This window comes from Armigeres subalbatus, chromosome 3 (assembly GCF_024139115.2).
Source record: "Armigeres subalbatus isolate Guangzhou_Male chromosome 3, GZ_Asu_2, whole genome shotgun sequence".
Classification (NCBI taxonomy): Eukaryota; Metazoa; Arthropoda; class Insecta; order Diptera; family Culicidae; genus Armigeres; species Armigeres subalbatus.
The window spans coordinates 20,005,716-20,029,422 of NC_085141.1; the positions used below are offsets into that span (position 1 = coordinate 20,005,716).

Genomic DNA, 23,707 nt, shown 5'->3' on the forward strand with positions numbered 1-23,707 from the left:
CCGGATAGTCTGCACACCGTATCGAATGACAACGGCCAACGATGCATAAACTTCGCAGCCTCCCGCGGAATGGTAGTCCGAAGCACCTTCTTTCCCCGCAAAAATATCCACAAGGCCACATGGAGATCACCTAACCAAGAAACGAAAACCAAATCGATCACGTTCTAATCGACGGTAAATTCTTCTCCGACATCACGAATGTCCGCACTTACCGCAGTGCGAATATTGAATCCGACCACTACCTCGTTGCAGTATGCCTGCGCTCAAAACTCTCGACGGTGTACAACACGCGTCGAAGTCGGACGCCGCGGCTTAACATTGGGCGGCTACAAGACGGTAGACTAGCCCAAGAATACGCGCAGCAGCTGGAAGTGGCACTTCCAACGGAAGAGCAGCTAGGCGCAGCGTCTCTTGAAGATGGCTGGAGAGATATTCGATCCGCCATTGGTAGCACCGCAACCGCTGCACTAGGCACGGTGCCCCGGATCAGAGAAACGACTGGTATGACGGCGAATGTGAGCAGTTAGTGGAAGAGAAGAATGCAGCATGGGCGAGATTGCTGCAACACCCCACGAGGGCGAACGACGCACGACATCAACAGGCGCGGAACACACAAAACTCGATTTCCCCGAGGCACAAGCGCCAGCCGGCAGACCCACACCGCGAAGAAACGGAGCCACCGTACCCCCCTAATAACACCCGAAAGTTCTATGAGAAGTTAAACCGTTCACGTAAGGGCCACGTGCCACAGCCTGATATGTGTAAGGACATAAACGGGAACCTTCTTACGAACGAGCGTGAGGTGATCCAAAGGTGGCGGCAGCACTACGAAGAGCACCTGAATGGCGATGTGGCAGACGAAGATGGCGGTATGGTGATGGACCTGGGAGAACGCGCGCAGGACATAATTCTACCGGCTCCGGATCTCCAGGAAATCCAGGAGGAGATTGGCCGGCTGAAGAACAACAAAGCCCCTGGGGTTGACCAACTACCAGGAGAGCTATTTAAACACGGTGGTGAGGCACTGGCTAGAGCGCTGCACTGGGTCATTACCAAGATTTGGGAGGATGAAGTTTTGCCGCAGGAGTGGATGGAAGGTGTCGTGTGTCCCATCTACAAAAAGGGCGATAAGCTGGATTGTAGCAACTACCGCGCAATCACATTGCTGAATGCCGCCTTCAAGGTACTCTCCCAAATTTTATGCCGTCGACTAGCACCAATTGCAAGGGAGTTCGTGGGGCAGTACCAGGCGGGTTTTATGGGCGAACGCTCCACCACGGACCAGGTGTTCGCCATTCGCCAAGTACTGCAGAAATGCCGCGAATACAACGTGCCCACACATCATCTATTCATCGACTTCAAAGCCGCTTATGATACAATCGATCGGGACCAGCTATGGCAGCTAATGCACGAACACGGATTTCCGGATAAACTGACACGGTTGATCAAAGCGACGATGGATCGGGTGATGTGCGTAGTTCGAGTTTCAGGGGCATTCTCGAGTCCCTTCGAAACCCGCAGAGAGGTTACGGCAAGGTGATGGTCTTTCGTGTTTGCTATTCAACATCGCTTTGGAAGGGTAATACGAAGAGCAGGGATTAACACGAGTGGTACAATTTTCAATAAGTCCGTCCAGCTATTTGGTTTCGCCGACGACATAGATATTATGGCACGTAACTTTGAGAAGATGGAGGAAGCCTACATCAGACTGAAGAGGGAAGCTAAGCGGATCGGACTAGTCATCAACACGTCGAAGACGAAGTACATGATAGGCAGAGGTTCAAGAGAAGACAATGTGAGCCACCCACCGCGAGTTTGCATCGGTGGTGACGAAATCGAGGTGGTAGAAGAATTTGTGTACTTGGGCTCACTGATGACTGCCGAAAATGACACCAGCAGAGAAATTCGGAGACGCATAGTGGCTGGAAATCGTACGTACTTTGGACTCCGCAAGACGCTCCGATCGAATAGAGTTCGCCGCCGTACCAAACTGACAATCTACAAAACGCTAATTAGACCGGAAGTCCTCTACGGACACGAGACCTGGACGATGCTCGTGGAGGACCAACGCGCACTTGGAGTTTTCGAAAGGAAAGTGCTGCGTACCATCTATGGTGGGGTGCAGATGGCGGACGGTACGTGGAGGAGGCGAATGAACCACGAATTGCATCAGCTGTTGGGAGAACCATCCATCGTTCACACCGCGAAAATCGGACGACTGCGATGAGCCGGGCACGTAGCCAGAATGTCGGACAGTAACCCGGTGAAAATGGTTCTCGACAACGATCCGACGGGCACAAGAAGGCGAGGTGCGCAGCGGGCAAGGTGGATCGATCAGGTGGAAGATGACTTGCGGACCCTCCGCAGACTGCGTGGTTGGCGACGTGTAGCCATGGACCGAGCCGAATGGAGAAGACTCTTATATACCGCACAGGCCACTTCGGCCTTAGTCTGAATAAATAAATAATAAATAGGATCTGGCTAGCCCCCCCTAGAAAATTAGATACTTTGCTTAAGTATTGCACATATCTAGTCCACTGATTATATACGGGGGTAAATGCGGAGAAAGGATTGTCTTCATTATAAAATTCTTCTCTTCGAAACACTACAGCAAGTTGAATCTTTTCGCTCAAGTTTTTGAACTTCGAGCAATTGTTAAAAGGACCCATCAAAGCACGTTATAACTTATGAAATACCAAAAGAAATACCTCATCAACAAGGAAAATAAAAAATATATTATTTATTAGTATTACAAGTACTTAATGGATAATGGACAATTTCTTGAGATTTTCAAGTTTTTCCAGGGTTTTGTGAGTAATTGTTACCTAAATCGAGCGTATGATCTAAACCTTCCTAACTAATACCAATCCTAAAAGCTGTAGCGCATTTTAATTCACTGTAGGCTTCTTGAGAAAGGTTCGGTAAAACTCTTAGATTTCAAGTAGAGGTAACTAAAAGTTGAATAAGAGAGAACTTTGTATTCTTTCGGATGGGTTTTAGAAACTCCGCATACTAATTATTTCTCTGAACTCCTATTGTCGCTGCAGCAATGAAACCAGTGAAAATGAATCAGTAGGCGTGAAACAGACATACCTAGACCTAGAAGTTATTCTAACAGAAAAGAAAGGTTAGTTTGTTGTGGTCAGATCGCCGTTTGAAAGCTCGTAGGAATTGTCAGGCCACTGAATTGAAAGCTGGCAAAAAGAGTTTAACTAACTAATATTTAATTTATAATGTATTCTAGGTTCGAAGCAAATCAAAAAATCCTTTAAAAATCAGGATCGTGCTTCACATTCTATTTACGGCGAGCACAACACCTATGGTTTTCTTAACCTATCAAGGATTTTGGGAATCCTACGAGATTTCTAGATTTTTGAAACAGGGCTGAGCGTCGATGAACATCATTTGAAATATTTAAGTCGTCCATTGATATCTGGTAGACCAACAATATACATCAGTTGAATCGAGCGAAAATGGTAAACTTTTTGTCTTATGAGTGTTAAAATAGAAAAGTTTAAAAAAAAGTTAGCCCCCCCTAGAATTTTTCATTAGTTACGCCAATGTGTACAAGCATATGGATTAAGCTGGCATTGAAAGCTCTTCCTCAATAACCAATGTTCGTTGGTCTCACTTATTTTCACGAGCAGTGGATGCTCACTCACGCAGGTTTTGGCCGAGAAATCGTTTTGCGAGAAAAAAAAGGTCCAATAGGTGATAACTATACTAAGCTCACTTCCAGTGACGCAAAAAGTTGATTTGCCCGTTTTCCCACTTCTGTCATCTTTTCCTTGCTTTCTCCAATGCCAACAAGAGCAACATTTGTGGGACAGAAAATCTAATACTTATATGCAGTTGATGTGGTGGTGCAGCTAGAGCGCACCTCAACGCCATTTTTGCTGATGTTCTAGGTCTGAATCTGGTTCACGGTAACACTTTTTTTTGTAATAATTAGCCGAGAATTTTAGCAAAAAATGAGTGGGCGTGCAAATGATGAAACGAAAAAAATGTCATCACGTAGGCACGATTTTCGTATAGAGAAAAGTGGTGAGTAAAAGATTAATTTTCCCACAAACTAATTCTCGTTCTACCCGAAAATCGTTAGATTTCGTCTCATGGAAACTAGAAGTACGAATCCTGATAATAACTGTGAAAATAGATGTAAAAATTTTATCTGATGGTCGACAATAAGCTATTTGAAAAACTAAGAAGAATAAGAAAAGCCCACGTTCACCATGATGGTTGAGCTGCAACCAGGACATTCGTCCCCCAAAACTAGCTGCAACCCTATTCGCTGACCTCTATGCTGGTGATTGGAATCGGAATGGGAAGTAGTTCGGGCTCGCTACTAGTTCTTGTTGTGGAATATTGTAACAATACGATCAACTGCTAGTTCCACAATAGCTGCACAAAAAAACGTCAATACCAGGGAAGGGTAGGTAGGGGGAAATTCCCAGCGCCGGACACCTCCTGTTGGCGAGCCCATTGTGTAGAGCTCCCAGCGGGCGAGTGAGTTCCGTTTACGCCCCGTGCATTTGAAGGTGTGTCATCTTGACATTGATGACAGATGATTGATAGGGTAGGACGAAAGAAATAAGAATCTGGAAAAGAAGCAATTGTATCACATTTTTTTGGAGAAGAATTAGAAAGCTCGTGTAGTGACTAAGCTAATGAAATTAGAAATCGTGAATTAATGTAAAATATACTTCGATTATCACTTACCAGATCCTCAATACGCCACCGTGTATTCTAGGCAGTTCCGATCAATAGAACGCGTTATCACCAAAATGTGAGTTTGTTAAATAATAGTTACTTGAATTCTTTCCTAATTGCTAAAATACATTTCAGCTTTTAAGCTAATGTTGCTAAAAAAAGGGGTGTATTAATCATCGGAAGCCGAAATATTTCTCATAACACCTCCCAATACCCTACACTTCTGGAAACGGCACTTGCAGAGATCCCTCCATCACCTTATGTAGTGCAAAAGAAAGCTATTGAAAAGTCCTTTACCTGCATGGAAAATCAGATCAGTAAACCTTGTACAAAATTTAAAATTGAACAAAAATGTCAAAAATTTTCATGTTTCGCCTTATTTTAGAATTTTTGAATCAACAATATTAAAATCAAGCGAATCCTATCTGATTATATCGAGATGGTCAATATAAGTCATATTTTAAATAGCTATCATGATTTGTTAGGTATACAATGTAACTAAGGTGCAAAATCAATTTCCTTATTCGGTAGCTGTCCCCGGGTCCGGACAGTAGTGAGTTTTTTTTTTCATGTAATCAAATAGCCATTATTTGCACCTGTTTTGCAAAACTTACTTCAATACTGTGGTTTTTTCTTTCTGAGGTATCAGAAAGCCACAGAAATAGGCAGAAACAAAAATTGAAGGTGTCATTGGAAGTGAAGAGAAATTTGAGTAGGATGTTAGAAATTGAGCTGGAGAGTCAAATAGGCACTACTAAGACCTGTTAATATCTATAATGTGCAACAAGTGAAAAATATCACTATTCTAAATGATGTCTTTAGTCACGCAATAGCATGATGCAATAGTGTCCGGTACTCGGGGACACTTTTCTGAACCGTGAAAATTTTCACTAAAATTCATCATCAAAATACATCGTCCAAAAACGTGTTTAAATTATCAAATATAGTTTGTATGAATCATCAATGATCATATTTTGTGCATATGGTAAACAAGTAAAAACAATCCGGATAGTTAGAGAGTTTTTTTTTGATAAATGGCTTATGTGTCCGGCACTGGGGGATCTCCCGCTATATGCAGCTTCCATAAAAGAAAATAAATAAATAAACTAGCTGAGTTCTGATATCATGTATGTGGAAGTTGTGAAATAAATGAGCAACTCAGTAATGGCAGTAATTAAAAACGATATTTCGGCGATGATTCAAAGAGAGATGGGAAGTATCATCAATGACAAAGCATTTTGAAAACAAGCAAATGAAATATTCGTTCTCGTTTATTAATAATCAAAGCACGTAATCAACAAAAAAAAACTTATCACTAACAAATCGTTGTGTATTTTAATTATAAACGCTATCTGGTAACTGAGTTAGATTTTTTTCACCTACTGGCGATTCTACCTTATTTCTTTGAAACTGAAAATCAAAAGTATCGCCACTTCATTTGGCAGTGGATTGCTATGGAACACAATACTAGGTACATAATCTCATCATCGCCTATAAAGAATGAAAGTTAGCAAAGGAAATATCACTAATGGGGTAGCATATGAAGTGGAATGAACATAATTGATGCTGAACGGTTGGTAATATGAATAAATTAATTATATAATGAACGAACATTATAAATAAGCCGGTAGCTGTATTCTTAAGGCAACATTCAGTGGTTGCAATCAGCAGCACAATTAAAAATTAATTGAAATAAATGGTTGAAATGGATTATTGTCCGGGTTATGATGTGCATAAAGCATCATCAGGCAGACAAGCCACAAAACAGAACTGAAAACGACTTGTCACTTAAAAATCATTTTGATGGCATTTCGTTCTCGCAATTATTTAAACATAATCTTAGACACGGATCCAGAAGGGAGATAAGGCGGTCACAGTCTGCTGTAAGTGGAATAGTTTTTGTAAATGATGAGTTTCGGTATTCGTGTTCTGGTGTCAAAAGTATGTCTGGATCACTTTCTAAGAACCCTTTTAAAAGCATCTGATTGCTTTTAGATCAGAAAAGTCATTTGAAAAAGATGTTCAATTCAACACATAGTTAAGTTTGCCATTTTAAGGTGTTTTTAAAAAAATATTGTGAAAAAAGATTCGGCTGCTGGTGGGACTTGAACCCACACTATTCCATAAAGTTTACAAATCTGTGCACTTAATGAACTTGTGTGGGTTCAAGTCCCACCGTCAGCCGAATCTTTTTTCGCAATATTTCATAGAAACACCTTAAAATGGCAAATTTCACTATATGTATTAAAATTGAACATTTTTCCAATAAAAAAAATATGACTTACCTCATTAATCAAGAAAAAGTCATATGATTTAATAAAAAATAAAAATTAAAACAAATTAACTTATCTCGGCGTGGTGATGTCTTTCACGGACACTACAAAAAATATGATTCTCTCTTCACACTATTGTCTTGCACAACATAATAGGAGTGGTCCCTTCATCGGTGCTGCCACCTAGAAAAAATCACGAGAAAAAGTAGAATCATGGAAACTTGACATAATATAGGAAATGAGAAATAACATGCCTCTGAATTAAAATTAAATCGAACAATTTTTAGTTTGTGTGGTTCAACAATCTCATAAGCAGTCAACAATCTTAAGTATTGACTCCTTATTAAAAAAACATAAAAATCGATATGTCTATTTTGTGAGCTTTTAAAATTCTAACCCTTTAAACCAACATTTTCTTTGAAAAATATGTTTAATTTTGATTTTATAATAAAAATATATGTAAATTCCTATACCGTATGAAATTTCCATGATTCTACTTTTTCTATCGATGATAACTGGAGGTCTCCTTATTGTGTTGCTGTTTTCGAATTTCTGCCTGCGTTCCCTTCCTGATGTTTTTACTGAACCTCACATTCGATTATCTATTCTTCGGCAAACGACCTACATGTCCGACACTCTTATGAACAGTTGTTGCTGCCTGCTCAAATTGAACAAAAATAAATACCCAAAATTCAATGTTATCGTCAAATAACTGATTTTGGTTGGGTTGCTCATATCAAGAGTATCCAGAGTTTTCAATTTTCTTTTAATTTTTCCCATTATGACGATGATGACGTTTGAATGGGTCATGTCTTCTTCTTCTTCTTCTTATTGGCATTACATCCCCACACTGGGACAGAGCCGCCTCACAGCTTCACAGTGTTCATTAAGCACTTCCACAGTTATTAACACAGTTTCTAAGCCAGGTTACCATTTTTGCATTTGTATATCATAAGGCTAAGTAACACGATGGTACTTTTATGCCCAAGGAAGTCGAGACAATTTCCAATCCGAAAATTACCTAGACTGGTACCGGGAATCGAACGCAGCCACCCTCAGCATGGTCTTACTTTGTATAGCCGCGAATCTTACCGCACAGCTAAGGAGGAATGGGTCATGTAATGAACGCTTTTGATAGAGTGAACGTACCGTTGAAATGTCAAAATCCATTAGGAAAGTAAAAATTTGATGAACTCATGCACAAGTCTGTACCCTTATCTTTACATTGAGTTCATTTTAAAAGAATCGGCACCTCATAGACGTCCAAACCATCGTCAAGTTTTGTTAATGCACTGTCCCATATACCAGTATAAAAGGAACTTCATGTAACAAGTCTTACTTGATCGTGGTGTAGAATGAACCTTTCTTCAAGTGACAAAATCGTCCTCGTCAGTCTCAAATAAGTACGTCGCGCTTTGGGGGACTTCAAGAGGCGTGACGATTTTTACAACGTGTCTAGACTGAAAAAACGTTAGAAATATGAACTCGTGCATTTTTCATAATGTTCTGCAGTATCTGTACATAACCGTAATCTAGTGACAGGTTATCAGTAGAGACTCAGAGGGACCAATAACTAAAAAAGCAGTGTATTGAATTAATTTAACGAAAATTTTGACGTGCAGGCACAGACGTGCAGACGTTTCAGGTGCATAAAAATTTAAAAAAAAACACGATGTATGGAATTGTGTTCATTTTGGCATCGACAATACATCAATAATGAACTAGTGCACAGCCCTCGTAATTGGTCTCTTATCCAAGCTCAATAAGTACACAAAAGTTATTTCGATGAGGACCGTATTCATTCGTGACGTTATGTTGCAGTAACTAATGGGCTACGAGAACCGGATGAATTCTGTTATCAGAGAAAAGTAAAATCACAAAAAAACACCAGCAAAGGTATAGCCATGCATAAAATGAACTGAGCAAAGGTTTTAACGTTTGAAACGTTTCGAAATGGACATGCGCAGGGATTCACCAAATTCACTCCGCCAATAAACCTGTGCAGCGGTTCATCGAATTCACTCACCCAATGGATTTTGACATTTGAGCGGGTCGTCTTCTCGAACAAAAGTTCATTTTGCGTTCATTATGCGACCCGCTCAAACGTCATAATTTCTTGGGGGAGTTCATTTTGCGTTAGTCCATAGATTTTGACATTTGAGCAGAGGGGCGTTCACTCGAACAAAAGTTTATTTTGCGTTCATTTCACGACCCAAACCTCATAATTTCTTACGAAAGTTCATTTTGCGGTCTTCAATGATCAATCATCTATAAGGCTATCTGACGTTTATCATCTATCTCTTGCACGCTTTCGTAGCATTTCCCTATGAAAACAAGTTTTATCCTTTCCGTGCACGTGCAATAGAAAGATGATTAAACGTCAGATAGCCTTATCTACTTCTTTCTTTTCTCCTTATTTATTAGGTTTATTAAGTTCATCACTAAGATAGCCTTATGAGAAAATGCATCAAATGAACTAAACGAGGGTTTTGCGTTTTAAAATTTGAAATGAGCTCGATGTATGAAGTAGCAAGATTCTGATATACGTAAGGCTTACTGACGTTTAATCATCTTTCTCTTGCACGCACACAGAAAGAATAGGATTTGTTTTCATTCGTAAACGCTTCAAACCATGCTTTTCTGTGTGCGTGTAAGAGAAAGTACATGGGAGAAACCAGGGCGAGGTTGAAAAGTTCATTTTCAGTGCAAACCGTAAACAAACTCGGTGTTCATTCCATACTTAAATCAAAGATGGCGTAGTCGCAGAACTTATTTGGCAGAACAGTAAAATAGCTTTATCAAATGGTCATGTTCAAGATGAATACACCACTAGGTGTTCCAATAGACCTGTGCAGGGGTTCATCGAAATCACTCACCCGATGGATTTTGACATTTGAGCGGTCGTCCACTCGAACAAAAGTTCATTTTGCGTTCATTATGCGACCCGCTCAAACGTCATAATTTTTTGGGGGAGTTCATTTTGCGTTAGTCTATCTGCCAAATTCACGATTCTGCTTGGATTTTAGTATGGGAGAGCCAAGTTTGTTTTTGTTTTTGTTTTGCACTGCAAATGAATTTTTCACCCCGCCCTTCTCTTCAAGAAACTTGGCAGACCTAGTACAGTCAACTTTCGCTCGTTGGGCTAAACTCGTAGCCCATCTAGTGAAAGACTTTCGTTAGTTGGGCTGAGATTTCATCTGTCAAATCAGCGAATACAATAGAAATTCAGAGCTGCCAACTGCGAAAAAGAAAAAAAACTGCCGTTGATGTCATAATTTGACGTCCACCTTCGTTTTAAGTGGGCTACAGCCCAACTAACGGGCGCCCAACTAAATCGTAGCCCAACGAGTGAAATTTGACTGTAGTGTATTCATCTTGGTCATGTTCGTACTCGATCAATTTGAAAAACTGGAATGGGGAGGTGCATCGAATGAACACAATGACGTTTGAGCGATGCGCTGTTTACTAAAAATAAACACTCTTTCATAAATCGAGTCCATTCAAAATTAATTTCGACACCACTCAAGCGTCACATAATGATTCTATGATGTGGGCAAAATCTAACTTCGCTATTTTTGCTTTCCTACTTTTAACTTGATGGAGAAGTGCACCGAGTGAATTCAACGAAGGTTTTGACCAAGATGAATACTCTATTAGGTGCTCCAATCTGCCAAGTTTGTGGAAGAGAAAAAGGCGGGGGTGAAAAAAACATTTTCAGTGCAAAACGACAACAAACCCGCTGGCTCTCTCACACTAAAATCTAAAATGGCTGAATCGTGAATTTGGCAAATAGGAACACCTAGTGGTGTATTCATCATGGTTTTGATTATAGACCTGCACAACCCGGACAGAAGCCATGAACATAAAAACAAAACATGATTTGGCTTGATTGATATAAGAGATAAAAGAACAGGCAACAATATCAAAAATTTGCACCAAAATATCATTTAAATATCAAGATATGCTATGGATAAGAACAATCTAATGGCACATGATATTGATCACTTCTTACAAATAGCACAACTTGATCGCCTCATAATATTTTAGTGCAAAATATTGATATTGTCGTCTGATATTTTATCTCTTATATCAATCATGTCCATATCTCATTTTGCTATCTTATCAACATTTGATATTATTGAGATATTTTCGTCTACTCGGGAAGAGTTCATTAAATTCACTCACCTAATGGATTTTGACACTTGGGCGTGGTATTCACTTGATCAAAATTTCATTTTGAGATGATTCACGACCCGCTCAAACGTCATAATTAAGAGAGGATAGGAGAGTAGGATAGTTCATCATAGGAGAGTTCATTTTGCGTTGGTCTATTAGGAAGTTCTGAAATTCATTTGAAATGTACTCAATGTAGAAGAAAAATGTTTTGACATCGCATGGGTACGTACACCGAATGAACACAATGGCGTTTGAGCGATGCGCTGTTTACTGGAAAAGTACACTTTTCATGCATCGAGTTCATCCAAAATTTATTTCGGCATCACTTAAACATCAAATAATGAACCTATGTACTGCCCCATGGTCCAATAGAGTTCTGCATCCTCTTACTTAACCTCACTCTTCTGACATTTAGCAGTGGTTTTCTTTACAGGAAAAAAAAATCTGAAATTTTTGTGAACACTGATCGATATAAAGGGAATATGGCTTTTGTGAGGTAAACCATTGTTAACACGTTTCTTCGTCATAGTTAAATGAAATTTAATTGCCTAATTCCTAAAATGGACAAACAACCAAATATAAACAAACCACTGCTACCTGTCAAACTAATGAACGGGAATAATTCATTTCATTCATTTGTGGCGTCAGAATGCAGCACTCAAAGCACAAAGTTCATCATTGACGTTTGAGCAGTGCGCATTTACTAAGAATGATTACTTTTTCATTCATCGGCTTCATTCAAGTGTTTATTTTTAGTAAACAGCGCATCGCTCAAACGTCAATGATGAACTCGGTGCATTGGACCATGAGGCAGTGCATAGGTTCATTATTTGACTTTTGAGCGGTCCCGAAATTCATTTTAAATGAACTCGATGTATGAAATAGTGTTCATTTTTAGTAAACAGCTCACCGCTCTAACGTCATTGTGTTCATTCGATGCCCCTCCCCATTGATTATAAAGGTTGTACGGAACCAAATTGCATCACTTAGAACTACTCGCCAAAAATAAGTCTATCAACAGATTGTCTTGAAATTTTCAGGAATTGAAATACAATATGTTAATACATTCAAGGAGCCCACCTTGGCCGTGTGGTAAGACACGCGGCTACAAAGCAAGACCATGCTGAGGATGGCTGGGTTCGATTCCCGATGCCGGTCTAGGAAATAAGAAGAAGAAGAATGTGAATACATTCAAATGCTGGAACTTCTTCTGAAATGAACTCACAAGATTTTGTCCTCAACCAACATTTTTCTACTACAAATCTTTCCCAAAATACAAATTAACACATTATATTGATAAGAAAATTATTTTGAGCTTTTTAGTAGAATGTTTTCACCTGTCATAAGACGAAATTATACAATCCCATTGAATTCCACCACTTAATTGTATCTTGACAGATACGTATTTCGACCTCAACAGTAAGGCCGTCTTCAGTGTCTCGTACTTGACTCGACTTGAAGTCGTACGAGACACTGAAGACGGCCTTACTGTTGAGGTCGAAATACGTATCTGTCAAGATACAATTAAGTGGTGGAATTCAATGGGATTGTATAAACTCGTCTTATGACAGACATTATATTGTTTCAGTCTATGACAAAAACTGAAAACAAAACAGCAAAAAAAAAGTGCTGCAGTATGAACCGCCCTGAACAATAAGATTGATGCTCTCCCAAAATGTGGCGAGTGTCAGTCCACAATTAGATTTCAGCCTCTTTCTGTTTTTTTTTATAGTCCAAATAGATGGGTTTTTCGTAAAGTTTCCCAGAAATTAGTCAAAGAATTGAAAATGTTGACGTTAATGTTATAAGCCAATAAAAAATGTTGTCGCGAGAAACCAATTTAGCATTTTATGTTCCATAATGCAAAATGTTTCATGCCTCCGCAGTTCTTATTTTCATTTTAACCCAGTATTGGATCGGCCGCAACTCCGGTGATTTTGAGGTTATTGGCACAAAATCAGATTACTAGCATCTTCACGTGGATTGGTGATGTGAGTGCACAAGATTGGCGCACGCACGTCGTGTTCCTTCGACTGTATTTTCGAAACTACTGGAAACTTCGCAACGAAACTAACGCAGTGTAATTAGCACACGCTAAAGCTTAGAATTAGAAATGCTGGGCTTTGTTACGCTTATTATGTTACTCTTATCGTTTTGGAAATGTATTTTTGATTGTGTTTAAGATCGCCATCAACCTTAAATAAACATACCACAAAGTTATCTCTGATTCGTGCCTCAATCCAACTATCTTCATACCATTCTACCATACGATCAATTGTCGGCATCATTCCACTCAGAGCTTTCCCATCAGTGGTGCGGAAACTATTTTACAATAAGCTGTAAAGGAGCGTAAAATTTAAACCAATCAAAGCATCAGCCTTTCCAACGCAGGCTCAGCATTTGAGGGATTAAACATTTTATCGCCAACGTGCGGTGGTGCGGCTAACAAACGAAAGAAGAACGCTCGTTCATTCACACCTTGTCCTGATAATCGTTGGTGGATTAAATCGAAAACTGTGCAAAACGTTCGAAGTGATGGTGATAGAGAAACGCGGTACGCCCGAGAAAAGGTAACATTCGCTAACGAACCGGCCTAGAGGGTTGTCCGGGAAGACGGTGATGATGCGGCTGCTGCTGGCACTGGTTGAGATGGTTCTTTTTTGCCGGCTGTGGCAAGGTTCACTTGGCGGTAGAAGCGCTTGATGCCTGGATTGCCGTGAAAGTCCTCGAAATCGTTAAGTGGCTGTTGGCACCAGGGAAGAGAAAAAGGAAAGATTAACAAAATGCACCGTTTTGAACAAGTCGACCTATTCGAACAATTTATGCAAATGTCGTGCGCTAATGGAGGACTTTATGTTTATGTTCAACTCACGTGGGATGAAGTCAAATCATGATTCACGTGGAACGCACTGGTTGGCGCCCAATCCTTATCCCAGTCGCTACCGTACGCGATAGCAGGTTGGTAACTCAACAGGTTACCCAGCGCTGGAAAACAGAATTGGAGTGCGTGTGAGCTGCGCCTTTAGGTAGGCAACAAGCGTCATAGGTAAGGGACAGACTTACCTGCGTGGTAACTAACGTAGTTCTTTGGCACCACAGACAACGATGGCTTCGGCGGTGCCGGTTGGTGATGATAATGACTAATGGACTCAGGGCTGTAAGCGGATACTAGCGCCGCTGTTGGATAAAGCGTAGGAGGTTTTCGTAAAAGCTTACTCTTAATATTGCTATAATCGAAATTGAACACTGAGTAATTGGGTACACGGAGTTCTTTGACAACTGGCACTGCTACAGGTTTGCCGTAAGCATATCCGGCAGTTGGGAACTTGTAATGGGAGTCTTTCTCCAATGGCGTCGGGATGGAGTAGGTGCTGTCCACAGTTTCCAAACCATTATGGCCGTATGCGCCCTCGGGTGATGTGTAACGACCGTCTGAGGTTTGAGTAACCAGAAAGGTTGGCCGGTAAGTACGATGGGAATGGTGTGACACTTGGTGGCGTCTCTGTTCCAGTAGAACTCCATCCGGAACAGCAATACCGTCTGACTGTAAACGATTCAGAGCCAAACGGTCAGTGTGGAAGGCAGAGTCAGGTATTTTACCACCGGCATGTGGAAGCACCTGTTCTCGGAAAAGCTGACGTTTCTAAAATAAAATAGATAGAATAGATACAAATTGTCACTGCAGGAAATCACAAATTGATAATTACCCGAACAATATGTGCACTGGAATAGTGCTTGCTGAGCAGAATAGAAATCAATATGATATAAAGGTGCTGCTTCATCTTGATCAGTGTTAACTTTGTAGCATGAAATATGAGCGTGGTAAAGGTGACGTTCGGAATCCTTGTTCAACCGATAGAGAGCTGATGATCTGTGAACAAAACAAGAACACATGCATTAGAACCACAACTAATGATTTTCGAGGACATAAATCATATTGAACAGGAGGCATAACAAACGGATGAATTACCACATCGTAAAGGAATATTATTTAGCTTTATTGAATGGAAAACAGACTCTGTACTTTGGCTGTTACTTTGGAGAAGTAATTTGCCGAACTCTTATAAAAAATCTATAAATGCCGGCCTTTCAATCATTTTGCACTGCTTATACTTATGTATAAAAACGCTTTCAAGTTTAAATCAGTCACGTGCTATTGGATTTCACACCCCATAATATCACGATGCATCAAACCCAGATGAGTCCATGCAGGTCCTCTTCTAAAGCATCACCTGGGAAAACCATCTGGATATAAACAGGTTCATTTAAATCCGAGCTGCAAATCACACTCCTCCATTCCTGCTAACGACCCAGAGGAAAGTCACTGAACGGACCGACGGCACAAGTTATTTTCAAACGCCCCCCTATAAAGCCACCCACCGGAGGAAAAACAAAGCCGTTAAATGATCCGTATCAAGTGGATCCACCAGACAACAAACCAAGGTAACTAGCTGAATGTCTACGGTCCTTCAGTTTAGCTGCTCCTGTGCCACGGTGCTCGGGAATGGATAATATCCAGACCAGAAGCATCTTGGCAAAATAGACGCTCGAACAGAGAGGTGCAGCATCAGTTCGAAACTGCATCGTCTATCAGCGTGTCTGCTCGCACTACTGCAAGGTGGGCATCTGGAGTGGATGCAATGCAGAACAACAACACAGCCAGGTAACTGAAGGACTAACCAACCATGGGATCCATCAAACTGGAACCGAGAAGCCTACATGAATCTAAATTATCGGTACCCATCAGCCAACGATGGGCAGAGTTGCCACATATTCTTTTATTTTTCATTAATAGATCCGTGCTACCGTCATTTGGGATGAAATGGGGTTAAAACAAAATGTGTGATTTATAGTCAAAAAGTTATTTTCTGTAACGTAATTCAGTGTTTAAACTTTTGAAACATAAATTTTCAGCGCATTATTTAAGCCATGGTCATTACGATCCATACAACATATAGCTTCATAAAAAAAAGTTAGATATAGAGGGATTGGGAAGATTGAAAATGGCCAATTTTTGCGTTACGTTATTAATTACGTATTCAAAGACTTATATTTCTTCGCATTCATCATTCTGCTTGTAGTAGGCTTTAGAGGGACAAATGATAGATTTTTTCCCCTTATTCCACTCCTATATTTCCATCATATCCATCGTCCACATATCCTATTCCTTTCTTCCTTAATCCTTTGACTCGTTTCATTGATTTGTGAGTCACCTAATAATTTAGAGACAATAACTAGAACAATACACACTCAGTCGTTCCCAACAGCACTTTGTAAAATAGCATCACTGTCATGCTCCAGCGGATGGGAAATGGCACGTGTGAGTAAGTGGAAAAAGTGATGGTTCCTCTCTATTCCATCTTCCTTACGTCGTACCTTCCGGTGTGATGTGGTTTTCCAATCCGTCACACCGGTGGTTACGCTTGGTTTCAAATTTAGGATCTTAATAGTTTCCTCTCCTAATGCCCCGATGGAATGACGTTAATGACGACGACAACGACGACGAGGTCGGAGATGTTCTTCTTTCCACCCCATGAGCACGAGATTAAAAATTACATCTGCCGGGATGAATGGTTTGGAAGAAAAAAAAACGCCTAACGGTTGGGTGGGCAGTTGATGCAATGGATGAAATGTCTCAAGTTTAAAAATCCACGGAGCTGGACCCAAACTTGGGTGACAATAAAAGGGGTTCATAATCCGATTTGTGGTCCGTTGAACGAGATACGGGCGAAGGCGACGTTTATTGTGGTCAACTGTCGGAACAGGTAATGAGCTTTACGACCGGATAATGGAGCGCTAAGCGTCAGGAAGGGTGGTACATAGCATAGTTTAATAAAGAAATCAACGTTGTGCTTTTACGCAAACAATTCGTTTTTTTTTGCATCTTTTAGTTTAGCTAAACGGTATCTTTTTACCTTATCGCACGGTTTGAATGGACCCGTTATGTTGTGGGGTTTCAGTATTTTGTTTTGTTCACCTTCTCATCCAAACCAGGGATGTATGGGATGGAAATGTAGTTTTTACACTCATTTTCCTTGTACTCATTTCTTTGCGTGTTGTACAGCAGATGAACAAGCTCTTTTATTGTGCGCTGTAGGGGAAGAGGCTGCAAAACGCCTCCCGAGGCAAAATGATTTTAGGGCATTTCCCCATATTTACCATATTTGGAAGACCTGTACGCCGGTTAAAAAATCTCCGGCAACGGCACGATAGATCATTTTTAGTCAGCGGTGGCATCAAGCCATTGGTGACCGACGGCATGCGTCGGCGTGAACTGATTTCAAACGTCAAAAATTATCTGGAAATTCTTCGGAAGCTCCTTAACGAGTTCGTTGAGAAGCTCATCAAAAAAATTTCTCTGGCCATTCCTTCAGAAATTCCACCGGAAGTTCCTTCAAGAATTCCTCCGTAAGTACCTTTACAAATTCCTTCGGAAGTACCTCAAGAAATCTCTCCGAAAGCTCCTTCAGAGATTCCTCAGGAAGCTCCTCCAGATATACCTTCGGAAGCTCCTCCAAATATTCCTTCGGAAGCTCCTCCAGATATTCCTTCGGAAGCTCCTCCAGAAATTCTTTTGGAAGCTTCTCCAGAGTTTCCTTCGGAAGCTTTTCCAGAGATTCCTTCAGAAGCTCTTTCAAAGATTCCATTTGAAGCCCCTCCCGAAGTTCCTTCGGAAGCTCCTCCAGAAATGCCTTCGGAAGCTGCTCCAGAAATTTCTTTGGAAGCTCCTCCAGAAATTCCTTCGGAAGCTCCATCAGGAATTCTATCGGAAACTATTCCAGAAATTCCTTCGCAAGTCCCTCCTGAAATTTCTTCGGAAGTTCCTCCAGAAATTCCTTCGAAAGTTCCTCCAGAAATTCCTTCGGAAGTTCCTCCAAAAATTCCTCCGGAAGTTCTTCCAGAAATTCTTTCAGAAGTTTCTCCAGAAATTAACCCGGAAGTTCCTCCAGGAATTCCTCCTGAAGTTCCTCAGACAACTTTGATGTTTGGTATAGCTTGGTTTCATATGCTCCATTGTAATCGATTAAAAGATGCGTGGGACCCCATAATCAGGACATTGCTGTAGGATTTGTCTTATAGTAGTAGTGGTCATTTAGTTAAGATCATGAAAGAATAATTTTCTCGTAGAATTCCTCCGGAAGTTCCTCCAGAAATTCCTCTGGAAGTTCCTCCAGGAATTCCTCCGGAAGTTCCTCCAGGAATTCCTCCGGAAATTCCTCCAGGAATTCCTCCGGAAGTTCCTCCAGGAATTCCTCCGGAAGTTCCTCCAGGAATTCCTCCGGAAGTTCCTCCAGGAATTCCTCCGGAAGTTCCTCCAGGAATTCCTCCGGAAGTTCCTCCAGGAATTCCTCCGGAAGTTCCTCCAGGAATTCCTCCGGAAGTTCCTCCAGGAATTCGTCCGGAAGTTCCTCCAGGAATTCGTCCCGACGTTCCTCCAGGAATTTTTCCGGAAGTTCCTCCAGGAATTCCTCCGGAAGTTCCTCCAGGAATTCCTCCAGGGATTCCTCCGGAAGTTCCTCCAGGAATTCCTCCGGAAGTTCCTCCAGGAATTCCTCCGGAAGTTCCTCCAGGAATTCCTCCGGAAGTTCCTCCAGGAATTCCTCCGGATGTTCCTCCAGGAATTCCTCCGGAAGTTCCTCCAGGAATTCCTCCGGAAGTTCCTCCAGGAATTCCTCCGGAAGTTCCTCCAGGAATTCCTCCGGAAGTTCCTCCAGGAATTCCTCCGGAAGTTCCTCCAGGAATTCCTCCGGAAGTTCCTCCAGGAATTCCTCCGGAAGTTCCTCCAGGAATTCCTCCGGAAGTTCCTCCAGGAACTCCTCCGGAAGTTCCTCCAGGAATTCCTCCGGAAGTTCCTCCAGGAATTCCTCCGGAAGTTCCTCCAGGAATTCCTCCGGAAGTTCCTCCAGGAATTCCTCCGGAAGTTCCTCCAGGAATTCCTCCGAAGGTTCCTCCAGGAATTCCTCCGAAGGTTCCTCCAGGAATTCCTCCGGAAGTTCCTCCAGGAATTCCTCCGGAAGTTCCTCCAGGAATTTTTCCGGAAGTTCCTCCAGGAATTCCTCCGGAAGTTCCTCCAGGGATTCCTCCAGGAATTCCTCCGGAAGTTCCTCCAGGAATTCCTCCGGAAGTTCCTCCAGGAATTCCTCCGGAAGTTCCTCCAGGAATTCCTCCGGAAGTTCCTCCAGGAATTCCTCCGGAAGTTCCTCCAGAAATTCCTCCGGAAGTTCCTCCAGAAATTCCTCCGGAAGTTCCTCCAGGAATTCCTCCGGAAGTTCCTCCAGGAATTCCTCCGGAAGTTCCTCCAGGAATTCCTCCGGAAGTTCCTCCAGGAATTCCTCCGGAAGTTCCTTCAGGAATTCCTCCGGAAGTTCCTCCAGGAATTCCTCCGGAAGTTCCTCCAGGAATTCCTCCGGAAGTTCCTCCAGGAATTCCTCCGAAGATTCCTCCAGGAATTCCTCCGGAAGTTCCTCCAGGAATTCCTCCGGAAGTTCCTCCAGGAATTCCTCCGGAAGTTCCTCCAGGAATTCCTCCGGAAGTTCCTCCAGGAATTCCTCCGGAAGTTCCTCCAGGAATTCCTCCGGAAGTTCCTCCAGGAATTCCTCCGGAAGTTCCTCCAGGAATTCCTCCGGAAGTTCCTCCAGGAATTCCTCCGGAAGTTCCTCCAGGAATTCCTCCGAAGTTCCTCCAGGAATTCCTCCGGAAGTTCCTCCAGGAATTCCTCCGGAAGTTCCTCCAGGAATTCCTCCGGAAGTTCCTCCAGGAATTCCTCCGAAGTTCCTCCAGGAATTCCTCCGGAAGTTCCTCCAGGAATTCCTCCGGAAGTTCCTCCAGGAATTCCTCCGGAAGTTCCTCCAGGAATTCCTCCGAAGTTCCTCCAGGAATTCCTCCGGAAGTTCCTCCAGGAATTCCTCCGGAAGTTCCTCCAGGAATTCCTCCGGAAGTTCCTCCAGGAATTCCTCCGAAGTTCCTCCAGGAATTCCTCCGGAAGTTCCTCCAGGAATTCCTCCGAAGTTCCTCCAGGAATTCCTCCGGAAGTTCCTCCAGGAGTTCCTCCGGAAGTTCCTCCAGGAGTTCCTCCGGAAGTTCCTCCAGTAATTCCTCCGAAGTTCCTCCAGGAATTCCTCCGGAAGTTCCTCCAGAAATTCCTCCGGAAGTTCCTCCAGGAATTCCTCCGGAAGTTCCTCCAGAAATTCCTCCGGAAGTTCCTTCAGGAATTCCTCCGAAAGTTCCTTCCGGAATTCCTCCGGAAGTTCCTCCAGGAATTCCTCCGAAGTTCCTCCAGGAATTCCTCCGAAGTTCCTCCAGGAATTCCTCCGGAAGTTCCTCCAGGAATTCCTCCGGAAGTTCCTCCAGGAATTCCTCCGAAGTTCCTCCAGGAATTCCTCCGAAGTTCCTCCAGGAATTCCTCCGAAGTTCCTCCAGGAATTCCTCCGGAAGTTCCTCCAGGAATTCCTCCGGAAGTTCCTCCAGGAATTCCTCCGTAAGTTCCTCCAGGAATTCCTCCGGAAGTTCCTCCAGGAATTCCTCCGGAAGTTCCTCCAGAAATTCCTCCGGAAGTTCCTCCAGGAATTCCTCCGGAAGTTCCTCCAGGAATTCCTCCGGAAGTTCCTCCAGGAATTCCTCCGGAAGTTCCTTCAGGAATTCCTCCGGAAGTTCCTTCAGGAATTCCTCCGGAAGTTCCTTCAGGAATTCCTCCGGAAGTTCCTCCAGGAATTCCTCCGGAAGTTCCTCCAGGAATTCCTCCGGAAGTTCCTCAAGGAATTCCTCCGGAAGTTCCTCAAGGAATTCCTCCGGAAGTTCCTCAAGGAATTCCTCCGGAAGTTCCTCCGGAAGTTCCTCCAGGAATTCCTCCGGAAGTTCCTCCAGGAATTCCTCCGGAAGTTCCCCTAGGAATTCCTCCGGAAGTTCCTCCAGGAATTCCTCCGGAAGTTCCTTCAGAAATTCTTCTAGAAGTTCCTCCAGGAATTATTCCGGAAACTCCTTCAGAAATTCTTCTAGAAATTCCTCCAGGAATTCCTCCGGAAGTTCCTCCAGGAATTCCTCCGGAAGTTCCTCCAGGAATTCCTCCGAAAGTTCCTCCAGGAATTCCTCCGGAAGTTCCTTCAGAAATTCTTCTAGAAGTTTCTCCAGGAATTATTCCGGAAACCCCTTCAGAAACTCTTCTAGAAGTTCCTCCAGGAATTATTCCGGAAACTCCACCAGAAATCTTGAAGATGAAAGGGTGCAAATCGGTCCACAGACGACTGAAATCTTTATGTGACAGTTTTGTAACGCACATACTTGGGTCTTCGCGCTTCGGATAAAAATTCGATTTCTCAAATGATTTCAATACCCTTCTTATTCCCTAAGCAGCAAAAAATTAATTAAATTTTCCTTGAACAATAAACGCTTTTAAAAGAAATCAGCTATGGAAAAATTGCAAATATAATGATGTGTTGAAACATTGTCTCAAAATTAAATGCAACTATTGGACGTTAATTCAATCTAGAGAAGTGCATTTCAGCTCGTGGAATTATGTCAATTAATTTACATTTCAGCCCCATTGTGACTTGGTGAATGATATCTTCAGCAGATGGAAGATAGGCAAAGGCTGTAACTACTGCATGCGCTTCGTTGTTTGTGGTGTAAATTTACATATCAAAGAAAGGCGACGACGGCGACGACAATGACGATGATGATGCGCGTTTGTAGATGATCCCCGTACTGGAGCGTGGGCAACCGCATGCCAGCCGCAACAGGTCGCGAGCAAAATATTTAGACGATGTTTCTGTCAGCAGGGTAGACTGGATGAATTGGACCCACCTTCGTCTCGGAGCAAAGCAGGGGTTAAGCGTTGGGGGCTGTCCACAAACCACGTAGACCGAAAATTCACATTTTCAAACCCCTCCCTCCCCCCTGGTAGACCTTCGTAGACTTTTCCGAAACCCCTTCCCCTCCCCCTTGAAGTCTACGTAGACTTTTCAAAATTTACAAAATATATGTAATTGGACAATCAAAATCGAAATCAAATTTAATCCTCTGTCCACAGCTCCTGAAACCAAATCTCAAAGGCAATCAATTCAATTTCTGTTGAATTCGACTCCTCCTAGAGGTGTGCTCCACCGCCGTCCACACTTTTGCATCGGCGCGCTACAGCTAAAAATCTGTCAGGCATCTGACCTATAATTCTCCACGCCGGTTCAAATTTGTAGAAAACCGAAAAATTTTCAGAATTTAGAAAAATAACAAGTTGAAATTCCGAGAATGTCAATAAAATGAGAATGAAATAAGTTTTTCGTGGAAATTTTCGTAAAAGATCCCTATTAATAATCTTTAAAGCTTCCTGGCAATCTTTCAAAGAACTCCCCGTGAAAATTCCGATGCTTTTCTTGAAAATTTCATGCAATATCCCATTTAATAATCATCCGTTGAAATCGCAAGAATTTCCGTGAAAATTTAGAATATATTTATAAGTTTTTATGGACATTCCGAAATATTTCCCTTGGAATTTTAGTATAGTTTAAAAAAATGCTATAGATAGTCCAAAAACTTATCCAAATAATTTGCAGTGGAAATTATAGAGAATTTTCAGCTGTAATTTTGGTGAATTTCTCGTAAAAATTTCGAATATTATTTTATGAAAATACAAAAGCTTTCTTACAAAACTTGCATTTTTTTTCCGAAACTCAAAGAGTTTTTGGTGGTAAATTCAAATAATTTCTCGTCAATAGTTACTTTAGAAATTCCGAAGATTTTCCATTGATTAGTCCAAAGAATGCGCATTAGTACTTCCGAAGAAATTGCCGTGAAATATACGAAGAATTTCCCATGGACATTTCGAAAAATTTTGCTTATCTATCCAAAGAATTTCCTAAATTAAGAAAAAAATTCTGGGAGCTTCCCAGAAAATCTCCAGTGAAGGGTTTCCGCGGAAATTTAGGGAAATTCCCCGTTGAAGTGCGACATAATTTTTCGTAAAAAATTTAAAGAATCACTTGAAGTTTCTAAAGAAGTTCCCGACGAAAATCAAAAGATTTTCTAGTAGAATCTGCAATAAATTCCAAGTGGAAAATTTGAAAAGTTTTTATAGAATAGCCCAATACAGAAGAATTTACTGAGGAAATCCATGTAGTTTTAAGCCATAGTTCAGACTATTACATCAGTGAAATTCATTAGATTTTTCTAGAGAAATTCAAGAGATTATTTCGATAAAGTCTTGCAAAAAAAATCTGGAAAGATCCTTAAAAAAAATCAAACAAAAGTGAAGGGTACATAGCTGCTTTATAAATTGTTTTTCAAAATATACGTCTACGTAGACTTTTTGCAAACCCCCCCGCCCCCCTTCGTAGACTAACATAGACTTTTTCGAACCCCCCCCCTCCCCCTCAAGAGTCTACGTGGTTTATGGACAGCCCCTTGGCAAATTTTGGGTCTCCTCTGTCGCCTTTCGTTCTCAACGTACCACAGTCTTAGGCAAATATTTTAGTGTTCAAGCAAATTTCAGCCGACGTCACAGCAGGTCGATCTCTCACGAGTCGAGTAAATATGTAAATACCGACTAAATGGAAGAT

At 41.8% G+C, this 23,707-nt stretch overlaps 1 protein-coding gene across 1 annotated transcript in view; it reads right to left on the minus strand.

Annotated features, from left to right (window-relative positions):
- LOC134221502 (uncharacterized) overlaps positions 1–23,707 on the minus strand; it is a 166,207-nt gene that overhangs the window by 47,171 nt on the left and 95,329 nt on the right. Inside the window, exons 2-5 of the mRNA XM_062700698.1 lie at positions 14,867–15,030; positions 14,223–14,802; positions 14,032–14,144; positions 13,756–13,902 (exon numbers count right to left, since the gene is read on the minus strand). Of these exons, the coding sequence (XP_062556682.1) occupies positions 13,756–13,902; positions 14,032–14,144; positions 14,223–14,802; positions 14,867–14,941 (915 nt within the window). The 5' untranslated portion in view covers positions 14,942–15,030. The remainder of the gene's footprint in view (positions 1–13,755; positions 13,903–14,031; positions 14,145–14,222; positions 14,803–14,866; positions 15,031–23,707) is intronic.